The 13,778-nt window shown below is 37.1% G+C and overlaps 2 protein-coding genes across 4 annotated transcripts in view; one reads left to right on the forward strand and one right to left on the reverse strand.

Annotated features, from left to right (window-relative positions):
* Positions 1-13,360, reverse strand: part of inha (inhibin subunit alpha) — a 48,649-nt gene extending 35,289 nt beyond the window's left edge. Inside the window, exons 1-2 of the mRNA XM_053229498.1 lie at positions 13,018-13,360; positions 11,879-12,874 (exon numbers count right to left, since the gene is read on the reverse strand). Coding sequence (XP_053085473.1) covers positions 11,879-11,921 — 43 coding nt within the window. The 5' untranslated portion in view covers positions 11,922-12,874; positions 13,018-13,360. The remainder of the gene's footprint in view (positions 1-11,878; positions 12,875-13,017) is intronic.
* On the forward strand, positions 459-6,924 carry spega (striated muscle enriched protein kinase a). Of its 3 annotated transcripts, none has more exons than XR_004579614.2 (6): positions 459-2,228; positions 2,913-2,955; positions 3,265-3,299; positions 3,726-3,830; positions 3,912-5,819; positions 6,276-6,920. XR_004579614.2 is itself a non-coding variant. In XM_053229504.1 (5 exons), the coding sequence occupies exons 1-5, from the start codon at positions 2,196-2,198 to the stop codon at positions 4,229-4,231; spliced, it is 531 nt and encodes a 176-aa protein (XP_053085479.1). In that variant the 5' UTR covers positions 462-2,195; the 3' UTR covers positions 4,232-6,924. The 3 variants fall into 3 exon arrangements, 1 of the variants encoding a protein (XP_053085479.1); XR_008300990.1 differs by having other exon boundaries at positions 462-2,228; positions 3,270-3,299; XM_053229504.1 differs by having other exon boundaries at positions 462-2,228; positions 3,270-3,299; positions 3,912-6,924.
* Positions 13,361-13,778: the final 418 nt, after the last annotated feature.

Below are 13,778 nucleotides of genomic sequence, written 5' to 3' on the forward strand. Positions count from 1 at the left end.
AAAATGACTGTCAGTCAGTATTCTAAAATTCTTCTATAAAGGCTGCTATAAAGATTAATGTAGTTTTCATGACATTGGTTTTAATTTGTATATCTTATTTAGTACATATCAAATGCAAATTAAATCAATAAGAAGTGGTTGCTTGGCGTTTCTGTGGAATTAGAATGGAGTCTTAAAATTTTCTCCTTTGTTCACTTTTAGGGTTAACCATACTAGTAGGTATTTACTTGTGGTGGAAATACATATGTGCAAATAAAACCCCAGTTTCAGTTCAGGGGAAAGATCTACGGTTTATATAGCAGACAATGTTAAAATTTGACTATGTGCCACACGTTATATTTTATATTTTTGCCATCATTAAGTATCTAGACTTTTTGAGAGTAGGGTATTTGACTGTTTGATGGTCTTTACCTTTATAATTACTGCATTTACACTGGTCATATTTATTAATTTATCCTGTTTTAATTAATAAATTATTTATTAATAAATAATTAATACCCTTTCTCACTCAATTTAATGTATTCTACTTCAGATGAACAGCCTGGAATACCATCCACTCTAAAAGGCAACAACCACCTCTTCCCATTTTTGCAAAATAAAGGAAATGGACTGAGGTTCAGGTTTCTCTGTCTTATTTCACTTGCTAACATAAAATCAACAAGCCTTATCTTTTCAGATTAGATTAGATATCTCCTTTCCATCAGTTTAGTACACAGTACACTACTTTGGTTGTCTAGGAAATAAAGACTGTTGGTGTTAGAACCTTCAGAGTCCAAAAGATATTTCATAATGGATTCACTTGTCACAAATTATTTAACTCAACCATATTTGATTTAAAACAATGAACAGTTACCAGGTCTCTATTTACTTGGCACTTTACATCAGGCCTTTTTTCAGTGCTGCTTTTTTGTTGAATCAGTGACACTTGAGAGAGACGTGAAGCCAGTTGAGTTACATCTTTTTTATTGAGTGCATGCCTTTTATTGATTAAATGTGGTCTGTTAGCAGAAAAACCATAAGAGAGTTGCTGAGCGTTTATCAGTAACAAATGACCCTCCACTCATCCTGCCCCAATACAGATTTTTTTTTTCTTAACATTACGCATTATTTACGTGTGCAGTAATATTTTGGCTGTTTGTTAGAAGATAGAGAGCTTTTTACTCCTGAAATTTCCACTAACAGTACACTGTTTTATTAAAATTGTCAGTAAATTCATGTTGAAATTATTTATAGGCTGACTTGTTTTTGAGTTACTGAGGGTTGGGTTAAACTAATAAAAAGTGATCAGTTGAATATGCTAATCACTGTAAGACCTCAATTAAAAATAATATATTTGATAATGGTCGTGTTGTGATTTCCACTGCTGTAACTAAATTGAAAGTTGGAGTGTTGTGTAGAGAAGGAAAAAGGAAAGTCACTGTTCTCCCCATCAGCCTTCCTCACTTTTCCCATCACAGCAATAGTGGTATCACCATAGGATTAGTGTGACGTCACAGCCACCGCCAGAGAGAATATATAATTAATTGATGCCTTTTGCTGAGAGGCACACTTGCTCTTCTAGTCACCAGACACAAAGGGAAAGAGGAGGAAGCAGAGAAGCGAATGAGTAGAGGCAGAGAGGAAGAGATTTAAGCATCAGAAAATCCCATTTTAGCTTTGATTGCACTAAGCTTGGCCACTGCCCTTGGCTAGCTTTAATCTTTGTTCCTCTATCTCATTTCTTTATCTACCAGCCTGTTTTTCCTCTTGTCTCCTTTCTCTGCCTATTTTGACAGACAGGACAGAAAGGAAGAATGCAGTGGCTGCAAGCAGATAGACTTATGTTTTATTGAGACCAGGGATAGAAACAGTGACATCCAGCTCCTCCTGTGCCTGGAATTTTTGCTCAATTGGATTCCTGTCTTTAGTCAAAGGGTTTTGAGCTCTCTAAGATGCACTGGATTTATTTTTTAATATGCAGTAGGTGGAGGCATGCTGACATTTGGGATGTTGGTAGCATCCCTCTCCTCTCTTCTATATCGAAGATATTGTTGAATGCGCTCACAAACTTCAAACTGATTTGAACTGCTGATGTATTTGGATGTCTTTCGAAGTTTACTCTGAGGCAAACCCTAAATTCAGTTCAGGTGCCACTCTTTGTCTCAACATATGGGGTGTTGCTTGTACTGCAGAGGAAATTACATTCATGTGGGGCTATGAAGAAAATCTGGTCCAAAAAAAGATTCCAGGTGAGTATGTCTAGAGCCACAGTCTGTACCTTCTGGGAAAGGAAATGTATTAGTGATTTTACTTTAATGCTGAAATGGCTTTATCTTTATAACTTTGTTGAAATTGATCTCACAGGACAGATTTCTGGCATATATGTCTTATATATTTAATAGTGCTGCTATTATTAATATATTATACATTAACTTTCATTGAGGATACATATAGTAACAGCTTCCTTTATGATTTGGACAACTTGCTTTCGTAACTGACAGGAAATCTGCACAATTATTTATCACTGACAGAATTATGGCCAATATTGGTATAATAACTTTGTAAGATAATGTAAGAAGTCTGTTTGAAGAATAAATTTGTTCTCTGATAGACAGAGAGAGAGAGAGAGAGAGCAAGAATACCCATGAAGATAATTATATTATCCTGTTGCCTTGGCAGCAAGATGGGAGGGCTTTCAAATTGCTGCAAATCAACATAGCAATTGATGAAAACTGATCCAAATTTATTATCACATTATTATTTACATCATTCCAGTATGAATTTTGCCAATTTATGTGGTGAGATGTATGCTGAAATACTGTTACCTTATAGAATATTTAATATAGCATAAAAACACTAATGTTATTTAATGTGTCCAGATATATAGTTAACTCATATCTGTAACAGGATGTTTTTGTTTTTATTCTTTCCAGAGAGCTGGACACACTAACTGGATGTTTGGAAGACTTGCTCATGGTGTGTTTAGTCTTAGGAAACCTAAGATTAAATGTAAACATATGACATAATCGACTCAATGTATGATGGTATATCAATTTTACAGTGGGAAAAATATTATGGCCATGTTAATTCTCTAGCAGACGCAATGCATTTACTGCTTAGTTAATAATTTTAATCCTCAGATTTTACTGTTTTCTATTACTGTTTCCAAATGATTGTGTGTGTTTGTCTGTGTGTTCTATGCTCCAATACATGCCTGCAGATAGACATTTGTTTCTATAGTAACAGTGCTTTCTTGTGCACCTCTCTTTTCTGCCGCTATGGAAGTGAAGTTTTTCGCTTGTGCAGGAAGCAAAGCAATGGTAATAATTCCTTTAATTTTATTTCCTTTCCAGTAAAGTAGATCTCTATACATATAATCATGATGATGTTTGACCAACAGGCAGTGAATGCATCACTGGATGTTGAAACATGATATAGTGTCATTACAAAACCATATGCCATATTTTTCATCTTTCTTTTCTTGTGGTAGCATAGCCAACAGGGTTTCTTTCTTTTCTTGTGGTAGCATAGCCAACAGGGTTTATTATTGGTAATAAACTATCTGTAACACTACATCATTATACATCACCTGTATATGCAAAACCTGTTTTATTATTATGATTTCCACAGACAGCCTTGGCTGTACACCTCAAGTATTTCATTTGCCTATCCACTGGGCTCCAAATGCTTGTAAACAAGAAAGAGACTTTTTATTATTTTACTATCATACCTTTGTTTCTCTGTAGATTCAGACAACACAGATGATGAAAACGGGGAAACCCAGGTCTCCATGGAGACAAAAGAAAGGTCTAGGGCCCCACAGGCTCAAGCAGTTAGGAGTCAGCTTTCAGGTACAGCATATCCCCTAGTCATTTTGCCCAAAATAATTATGCATCTTGTATCAATGGTAATTTTGTCTAACATCTATTTAGGTGGTGGAAAGACAATGATTGCTCGTATCCTGACTCCATCCAATCGCCCCATAGTAGAAAGAGAGATTTTGGCGCTGGGTTCGAAAGCCCCAAGCCTACAAGACCCCTTCCAGTCTGGCAGGCAAGCAAATGCTGGGTGTGTTCAGAGCCCCCCAGTCAGACATCTGGGTGTGGAAGCCCTTGTTCGGGCCTCTCAGATCAGTGTGTACTACCCAGCGGTGGAGTCTGAGGAAAGCATGTCCTTAAACAGTGACTACTATGGCAGCGTGTTCAGCCTTTATCGACAAAGGACATTTTCTGTATACAGTGTCCAGGATTGAATACGAGTTCTTGTGATATCAGAGCACAAAGCTTTGTGGTTTAAATGGGCACAAACAAAATTTATTAAAACTGTGGCAGCAGGGGCGTGGTCGAGTGTCAGCTGTGGACAGAGAGGAGGCGGGTTGAACTGTTTTTTCCCCCCTGTAACCAGCGAGCAAGAGAGAGACATAGTAGAGACCTCTTGGCAGAACCGGCAAGACACACACACATGCACACGCCAAGAAGTGTGAACTTGCCGGAGAGAAAGCTGTAAGGCCGGGACCAAGTCTTCCTCAAATCCCAGGTTTTAGCACCACTGTAGAGCCCCGGTGTGGGAGAAGTTGAGGAAAATTTTTCGAGACAGGCGGAATTTTAGCAGAGCTCTGGGCTCACATATATTCAGTCCCCGCTTTTCAGCGCACAAACTCAACAAAATCAAAACACTCAACGGAAACTGGTCTGTCCTGGACTCGCAGCTTTCGCTCCATCAAGTTCAAGTTCACGCTTCTCGGCACGTGTATGTGTGTGTGTCGCCAGTTCTGCCAAGTGGTCTCGCATTCTGTCTCTTGCTCGTGGGTTACAGGGGAAAACACAGTTCAACCCGCCTCCTCTCTGTCCAGAGCTAACATTCGACTATGCCCCGGCTGCCACAAAAACATTTTCATCTTTTGAACTTTACAATCCATCCCTTATTTGTCATGGTCTTTTAAGTTTTCCCCTTACATTAAGTTTTCCCTAGTCCTTAAATTTTTACCTTCCTTTGAATCCACTTGGTTTTGTTACTCATTTTTGGCAGTTTTGTGGTAGCATGCATCAATGGTTATCAGTATCAGTGGTTACTTTTTGCATGCTTTGCTGCATCAGTTTCAGTTGTATGTCACTGTTTGCATTTTGCTTTCTACAAAAACACAAGTTTTTATTTCAAAACCCTTATCTTTCACTTAAAGACTGCAGTGCAGCACTTCAGTATTCACTCTTTCATTGTCACAACATTACATTTCCCTCAATTTCCTCAAAATATTTTGACAAGATTAGAGCCTTTGAGGAACACAGACAGAGATCCAACACATCAAAAGTGTCCTTTTCAGGGTGCTCGTGGGTTGGATTCAGTGAAAAGGCATCTTTTAATTCCGAAGATGGTGCAAGTGAAATGGTTAAGAACAATGAGGCACTCAATGTCCATCTTCAAGCAGAGAGCCTCCTCACTGGAGGATCACCCCAGTTATGCCCATAGCAAATGCTCAGAAGAGCTTCAGTGGATCAAGAAACAGGTTGTGGGGCCTAATATGAAGAAATCCTTCACTACAGAGGATCTTGCTGACCCAGAACAGCCATTGTCCCAGAAACACAAATGCCCAAAAGAGCAAAGTCCTCTCTTCATGAAGAAGTGATTTGAGCACTTCCAAAGCCTCCAAGGCTTTGTTCTGCTTCCACATTCCCAAAGTCATTTAAGGGAAGAAAAAAAAATCACTCCCCATCATCCCTACCAAAACTGACCATCACTACAAAATAAGCCAAAGAAGAGCAAATGATAGTGTGTGATCAAAAAACCTCAAACAAACTAAGCAGAAAAGAGAAGAAAGCAGCAATCAATGCCTGCAGAGCAAGGTGAGAAAAACAGTTTAGATAAAATATGAAGTGTGATGAAAGGCATGTTGTCTCAAGGTTGAACTAAAAATATTGTGTGCTTTACTATTTAGTAGAACTCAGCTGGAATAAAAAATTCCATGATCTTCTGTGCAATGACATAACTAAAAATTTACTTCATGATTTACTGCTTTTGTGGTTCTATCCATATGGCAAATAGTGAATGAATATAAATATTTGTCATATTTGTCATTTCAAATCCTATACGCATATAAAAATGACAAATATAAAGTTATGAGTGATGGGATTAGTGCAAGCTGTTAGTTTTGTGATGATGCTCAATAATCCTTACATTACAACTAAAACCTTTCACTTTAACCTCCTATTACAGTGTAGATGACAGTGTGTGTGTAGTATCTATGTATGTATGAGTATGTATGCTTGTGTAATACCAAGCACCTGTCTTCACTTTCCCAGAGGACTACTCTGATGATTCCTCCATGTCTGCAAAAGAGAGGGCTGAGTATATGAACTTCCCCTTAAGGACACTGGCAGCCGCTGGCTTTGAGATGACACTGCAGTGCATCATTGCAGGAAGCCCTTCACAAGGCAAGACTGCTTAGCTCTTTAGGCCATTTAAAATTGTAAATGACCAAAACAATGTCATTTGTCACAAAAAATCTCACATTTTTAAGTTGCTAATGAAGAATTACATGATTAGTGTAGTGAATAGCTGAGTTTATGGCCCTGCTTTTAGTTCCCTCACTCCCTGATGGTATAATAAAGTCTTTATTTTTATCTTTCACACTTTTTTCAAATTAACATGACTTCTAAATTCATATGGTGGGCCAGATTAGCACATTTATCAGGCCGAACCCTGGCCTTCGGGCTGCATGCTTGACACCCCTGCTTTAAACCTTTGTATTTCCAAACCGTTCTTCAATGTGACTTGTATTTTATCGCACCACATGAAAGTCCCTTGCATACACTGTGAATGGAAATGGTGAATAGAGTGTCCAAAACCCATTACCTTCTGTGGGGAGCTTAAATTGCGCTATCAAGGTCTGTGTTTTAAATGGGCTGTAGTAGACTTCAGGAAGGAAAAAAATGATTTGGACATACATTTATGGTTTGAGGCATATCATACATATTATGTTTAATATGTACGATATGCCTCAAACCATAAATGTATGTCCAAATCATTTTTTTCCTTCCTGAAGTCTACTACAGCCCATTTAAAACACAGACCTTGATAGCGCAATTTAAGCTCCCCACAGAAGTCAAGCAGAAGAAGCAGAAGTCAAATCAAAGTTAGTCCTAGTACTAATAACATCAAATTTTATGTATATGCAAATTTCTATGCACACAATTTCTGGACCCAGATAAAAACATTTATTATGATTATCTGAGTGCTTCTGCTATCTGGAACTACTGCAGGTGCCAGACCTGTGTTACCTTATTGGGTCACTAGGTACACGGTGTATTTTTAGTGTCTCTTGTTCCTTGAAGTAATTGCAGCCTGTTTTCTCTTCCCGCTACATGATAAATGTGTCTTCATAGCCAGGAAACTTTTGGAGTGAACTTTGTTTTCCAAAAATTTCCATATTTCATTTATAGATTAGGGAAATTGCACATTTAACAGTATAAATAAATTTTATACTGTATATGGTGTATGATGTTTCCAGTTCTTAGTCTTCAAAACTGTTGAAGTACATTACTAATGTATCTACAGTGAACTGAATTACTAATGTATTTTCAATGAAGTATAATAATAAAATCATTCATTGTTGTATTGACTATTTCTGGAATTTTCCATGCATATACAGTGCACTCACACAGTGGCCTTAGTAGTACCCCCAATAAGTGGAACCAGAGAGAAACATTTTAATCAATTGTTTCTAGCTTTGGTCACTTAGTGCTCTCTCTCACCACCATCTGCTTCTATTCATTAACCAAGACCCTCACTAATCTCTCTCCTTTGTTTTCTAGTCTCGCTACCATGGCAACAACCATCTTGGTTTAAAAAAAAAAAAGCTAAACACAGTTGCAGTGTCGGCCACAGTTATAGTGTTGAGAGGGGTAAATAAGCATAGTCTATCTATCTCTCCACCTGTTTAGTTCTTTTAAATATACTCAGTCCTAATATTAAACTGATAGAGAACTAGCAGCAAATGATGAGATCTCAGACCACTTCTTGTTCACACCACAATTTCCATAGTGTAATAGCGGTGTAACACTGAATTATGGATAGTGTCATTTAAAATGGTTGGTTTAACACAGTAAGTTAAACCAACCATATTAAATGACACTATCCATAATTCAGTGTTACACCACTATTGTATTAAATATATATATATATATATATATATATATATATATATATATATATATATATATATATATATAAACACACACACGCACACACTCAGGTCCATAAGTATTTGGACAGTGACACAATTTTCATAATTTTGCCTCTGTATACCAACACAGTGGATTTGAAACGAAGCACTCAAGATGTAATTTAAGTGTAGACTTTCTGCTTTAATTCAATGGGTTTAACAAAAAATATTGCATTCATTGTTTAGGAATTACAGCCATTTTTTTACATAGTACCTCCATTTTCCACAGGCTCAAAAGTAATTGGACAAGTGACTGACAAGCAGTTTAATGGCCAGATGTGGCCTATTTCCTCGTTATTTTACAAATTAAGGAGATAAAAGGTCTGGAGTTGATTCCAAGTATTGAATTTGCATTTCGTAGCTGTTCATGGGAGCTCTCATTATGTGGTCCAAAGAGGTGTCGATGCAAGTGAAAGAGATCATCTTTAGGCTGGAAAAACAAAACAGCCCTATCAGATAGCAGAACCTTTAGGAATGGCCAAATCATCAATTTGGTACATTCTTAAAAATAAGGAACGCAATAGTAGGCTCAGCATCACCAAAAGGACTGGAAAATCACGGAAGACAACTGTATGATCGCAGAATTCTTTCCTTGGTGAAGAAAAACCCCTTCTCAACATCTAGCCAAGTCAAGAACACTCTCAATGAGGTAGCCGTTTCATTGTCAATGTCTACAATCAAGAGACATCTTCATGACTGTACATACAGACAGTTTACCTCACGATGCTAACCACAGGTAACAGTCAAGTACAGAAAGGCCAGAATAGACTTAGTTAAAAAACCTTAAAAAAAACAGTTCTGATGAAAGATTAACTTGTACCATAATTATGGGAAGAGTATGGAGAAGGAAAGGAAGGGCTCATGAGAAGCATACCATAATCATCTGTCAAATATGTGGAGGAAGTGTTATGGCATGGGTGTGTATGGCTGCCAATGGAACTGGGCCAATGGTGTTTATTCATATGACTGCTGACAGAAGTAGAAGGACGAATTCTGAAGCATATAGAGCTATATTTTCTGTTCAGATTCAGTCAAATGCTGCAAAACTCCTTAACAATCACCTGAACTCAATCCAATTGAGCATGCTCAAGGGAGCATTCCTCAGCATTCCTCAAGGAATGCTCAGAATTGAGCATTCCTCAAGGGAGGAACCTCAGCATTTGGTGATGTTCCAGACTTCAGGCATCCAAGTATTAAATATAAACCTAATATTTATGATTGTTAGTTTGCCCAATTACTTTTAAGCCTGTGAAAATAAAGGGACTATTTAAAGAAATTGGTTGTAATTCCTAAACATTTTGTTTAAAGATCTTTTTTTTTTCATTTAGTACTGCCCTTCAGAAGCTACACAAGATATTTACATGTTTCCCAGAAGGCAAAGTAATAACAATTTACATCGATCATCCTGTTCAAAATTTTACACCGCCTGGCTTAATGTATTGTGTTGCCTTCTTGAGCATCAATGAATTTTGCACCTTTTGTAATATTTGTGTACGAGTCCCTCAGTTGTCCTCAGTGTGAAAATATGGATCTCAACATCATATAGCCACTGTTGGAAAGGGGTCAAATATGCAGAAAAAACAAAATAATGTGCAGGACCTGGAGGATTTTTCTGAAGAACAGAGGGCAGTTTAAGTGCTCAGGACAAACAAGGGACTCATGAACAGCTATCACAAAACATAAAAACAGCTGTTGATCATCCAGGTAACAACACACAGTATTAAGAATCAAGCGTATGTAAACTTTTGAACTGGTTCATTTGTGTAAATACAGTTATTATTTTGCCTTGTGGACTATATGTGAAATAGCTTATTCAGGGCAGTACAAAATAAAAACCAAAATGCAATTTTTATGATCCCTCTTATTTTTTTTTTAAATTATCAACATTTTGCAGATTCTGCAAGGTATATATATATAGTTGGGATCATAAGTTTACATACACCTTGCAGAATCTGCAAAATGTTAGTTTTATATATATCTTGATAGCTTTATATATATACATATATATATATATATGTATATATATCTTGATAGCTTTATATATATACATATATATATATATATATATATATATATATATATATATATATATATATATATATATATATATATATATATATATATATTAGCTTTATATATATACACCTTGCAGAATCTGCAAAATGTTGATAGTTTTATATATATCTTGATATAAGTATATATATATATATATATATATATATATATATATATATATATTACTTAATATATATAAGTATATATATAGTATATATATATTACTTAAAATTTCTTAATTTTAATAAAACTCTGTAAGTTGAGCAACCTGTCCACAAAGCATAATGTGAGGAAGACTGACACCACTGTGTTTTCATAATGTTCAAATCAAATGGACCACAAAATGAACCACAAATGAACCTCTGGAGGTTGTCTGAGTACAATTTGCTCATTGGTCATTTTAAATTATCAAACAGAACTATATACTTGCAGTTTATTTACAATATTTACATATTACAAAGAAAAAAATATAACTGCAAGTGGCGATCTGTAGGGGCCAAGTGTAGCAGGGAATTCTCACTACAATGTAGGGGTAAACACTTTTTTCAAATATCTCAGCTGGCTAAAATCGTGACAGCATCTAGGTGCCCACTTTCTAGCTCAATTAATTCCCATACTTAAACAATAAGTGTTTTTTTGTCTGACGTGGGTAATTGCGTTCACTTCTGCAAACAACTGGTGAGAAAGAGGCTCCAGGATTCAGTTTGGAAATGGTAGCTTCCCAGAGTGTGATGTCTAAGTGTAATGTGAATTTAGCTAACCCCCTTTTTCTCTTCCCCAGCCTGCAAGACAGAAGGAATGCCCCTACTCCAAGATAATGACACAAGTTTAATTTGAGATGTTGCCTTGTTTAGTAACCCTTATTAATTTTCTTGAAATCTTTCAATAAACAATAAAACAACAACAATAAAAAAGAAATAATAATAATAATAATAATAATAATAATAATAATAATAATAATATTCAAAAACAAAAACAAACAAACAAAAAAAAAAAAAACAGCAATAAACCCACAACTTTTTCACTAGTACCATGCCAAAAAATGGAAATCAATAAAGTTTCACTTTGTGTCAAACTGTTGTTACTCATTTCTTTATGGTGAGACCCTTGAGCAAGGCACCGAACCCCCATCTGCTCCCCAGGTGCCGCAGCTGCCCACTGCTCTGGGTGTGTGTGTTCACGGTGTGTGTGTGTGTTCACTACTGTGTGTGTGCACTTGAATGGGTTAAATGCAGAGCACAAATTCCGAGTATGGGTCACCATAGTTGGCTACACATCACTTCACTTTTTCTTCAGAACGACTCAAATTCAATATTTGATCAGCAAACAGTTCAAATTCAATGTTCAAATAGTCACAGTTCAAATGTATTGCGCAGATAATAAACAGTACAGTTCAATCAGCAATGTTCCATAAATATCACAATCCCATCGGACACATTTCAGGAAAAGCTTTCCAAAACTTATACAATACTATATCAGCGGCATGGAGGGAAAAAACTTAACTCAGATCAGCTTTAATGGAAAAAAGTCCCATGTACTTTCTTCTGGATATCAGTGGCGATTAAGCTCAAAAATACAGTCATTCAGTTTCACTCAAAAGAGAGGCAAAACGTCAGAAAAACTCACAGCAGTGGCACATACTCAGAGTCACCACAGTGCTTTTCACCATCTTCAGCCGAAACACAGTTGTTCGGAATTATCACAGCACTTTCTGTCATCTTCCACGGAACACACTGGTTAACTTTCACTGTCCCAGTCATACCGATAGCGAAAATTCTGGACAGCACAAGCTCGGTCCAGCTTCTCTACAGCGCCCATTGTCGTGGCAAATACTTCTGCAAATCAGAATAAGAAATATGAGTTATGAAGACAAGGGGTTCTGGATGCCAAAAATCTATAGACTTTATTGAATCAAACAACAAAGCCGAGATGGTCTGCAGAGCATCTGATTTACATAATCGTGGCCCATGCTTTTATACAATTCTAAAACAATAATCTCATTGGATGGAGTTTTCTCTTTTTTCTTTTAATCACACATCTGCCTCTCGTCACAATTATTTCACTGTCCCCTTATCTTAGTTTTAATGGCGAGAGTTCAGCCAGTTTATGTTTCAAAAACAACATTAGCCTTCACCTTAAAAAACTCCATCTTCAAGGTCACACCAGTCCGTTCTCACAGAAACATCCCTGCAGGATCACAGGCCTAGCGTCACCCTTCTAAATGTACTAGAAATGGTACAGTGTAGTATATAAATGAAGCTCTAAAAGTTAATACATGAGGTGATTTAAGGTCACTTTTCAATACCGTTGAGATACTGATTGATATAATACTGATTAACAAATGATATTGATATAGATAACAGGAAATTCCTCCATACCATCGACAATTGTCAGCCCTGTCCACAGAAAAACACGGGAAACAGGGCTCCTCTCTTTTTTGAACTCTCCGCTCTCACCGTATGCTCCCACACCATCTTCTTTCTCCTCTCTCCTTTTCCGGTACTTCCAAGCACAATTTCAAAATAAAAGTCCTCGTATACTAACGTGATCCTCCACACAAGCACCATGTGCAGATGCAGATTGTACCACAGGTAGCTAGTTTTCACCACGTTGCATAGAACACTAAAGCAACCATAGATGAACATACTATTTAAGTTTAGTGACTGTAGCTCAATGCTAACAATGTGAAGTGTGGGCCACAATCTGATTGCCTGATGGCAGCCATGTTTTTGAAGTAATGTAGTTAGCAGTAGAAATCCACTCACAGATTAACAGGCTGTAACAGGCTTCCTCTCTGTCCTCTCTCAGAACCCGGTTAAATGCAGAGCACAAATTCCATTATGCATTATGGAGGATCTTTGCTGCAGAAGATGTGTAACTAAATGGCCACTACTGAGGAGTTCCTGAGCCCCATGGATAAGGAGATGGTGTTTGGGGTGCTTAACTAACAAAAGGCCTTGTTTTAAAGAACCCCCTACATTCCAGGTAGGGTGGCCATTCCTGTAATGCCAGAAAGGAGGACACTTTGCAGGATTCAGTGAAGCCAAGATAAAAACTGAAAAATAATAATAAAAAATAATGCAAAATCTATAACACAATAAGACTTTAGTGTACTCACCACATAGTTGGAGGTCTATTTGCAACAGTTTACCCTTTCCTGGCTGCTTCCAAGAGTTCAGCCCATGGTAGTCCACACAAGCACCATATGCAGATGCAGATTGTACCACAATTTTCACCATGTTGCGTAGAACACTAAAGCTACCATAGATGGACATACTATTTAAGTTTATTGACTGTAGCTCAAGGCTAACATTGAGGAAGGAATTTCCAGTACATGTCTGTGCACTCAAATGTGAAATTGATACAAATTTGCAGCTCTGCCTTGACACTGTCCACATCCAGATGATTTATCTCAGTTCTCCATGCTGAGGTCATCAGTGAAAAGACATGTTCCGTATGTGCATTGCTACATGGGATGAAGAAGATGTAGGTGCTGACCTTCCTCAGATTCACAAGTGGGACATCT

The sequence above is a fragment of the Pangasianodon hypophthalmus genome, chromosome 2, assembly GCF_027358585.1.
Source record: "Pangasianodon hypophthalmus isolate fPanHyp1 chromosome 2, fPanHyp1.pri, whole genome shotgun sequence".
Lineage (NCBI taxonomy): Eukaryota > Metazoa > Chordata > Actinopteri > Siluriformes > Pangasiidae > Pangasianodon > Pangasianodon hypophthalmus.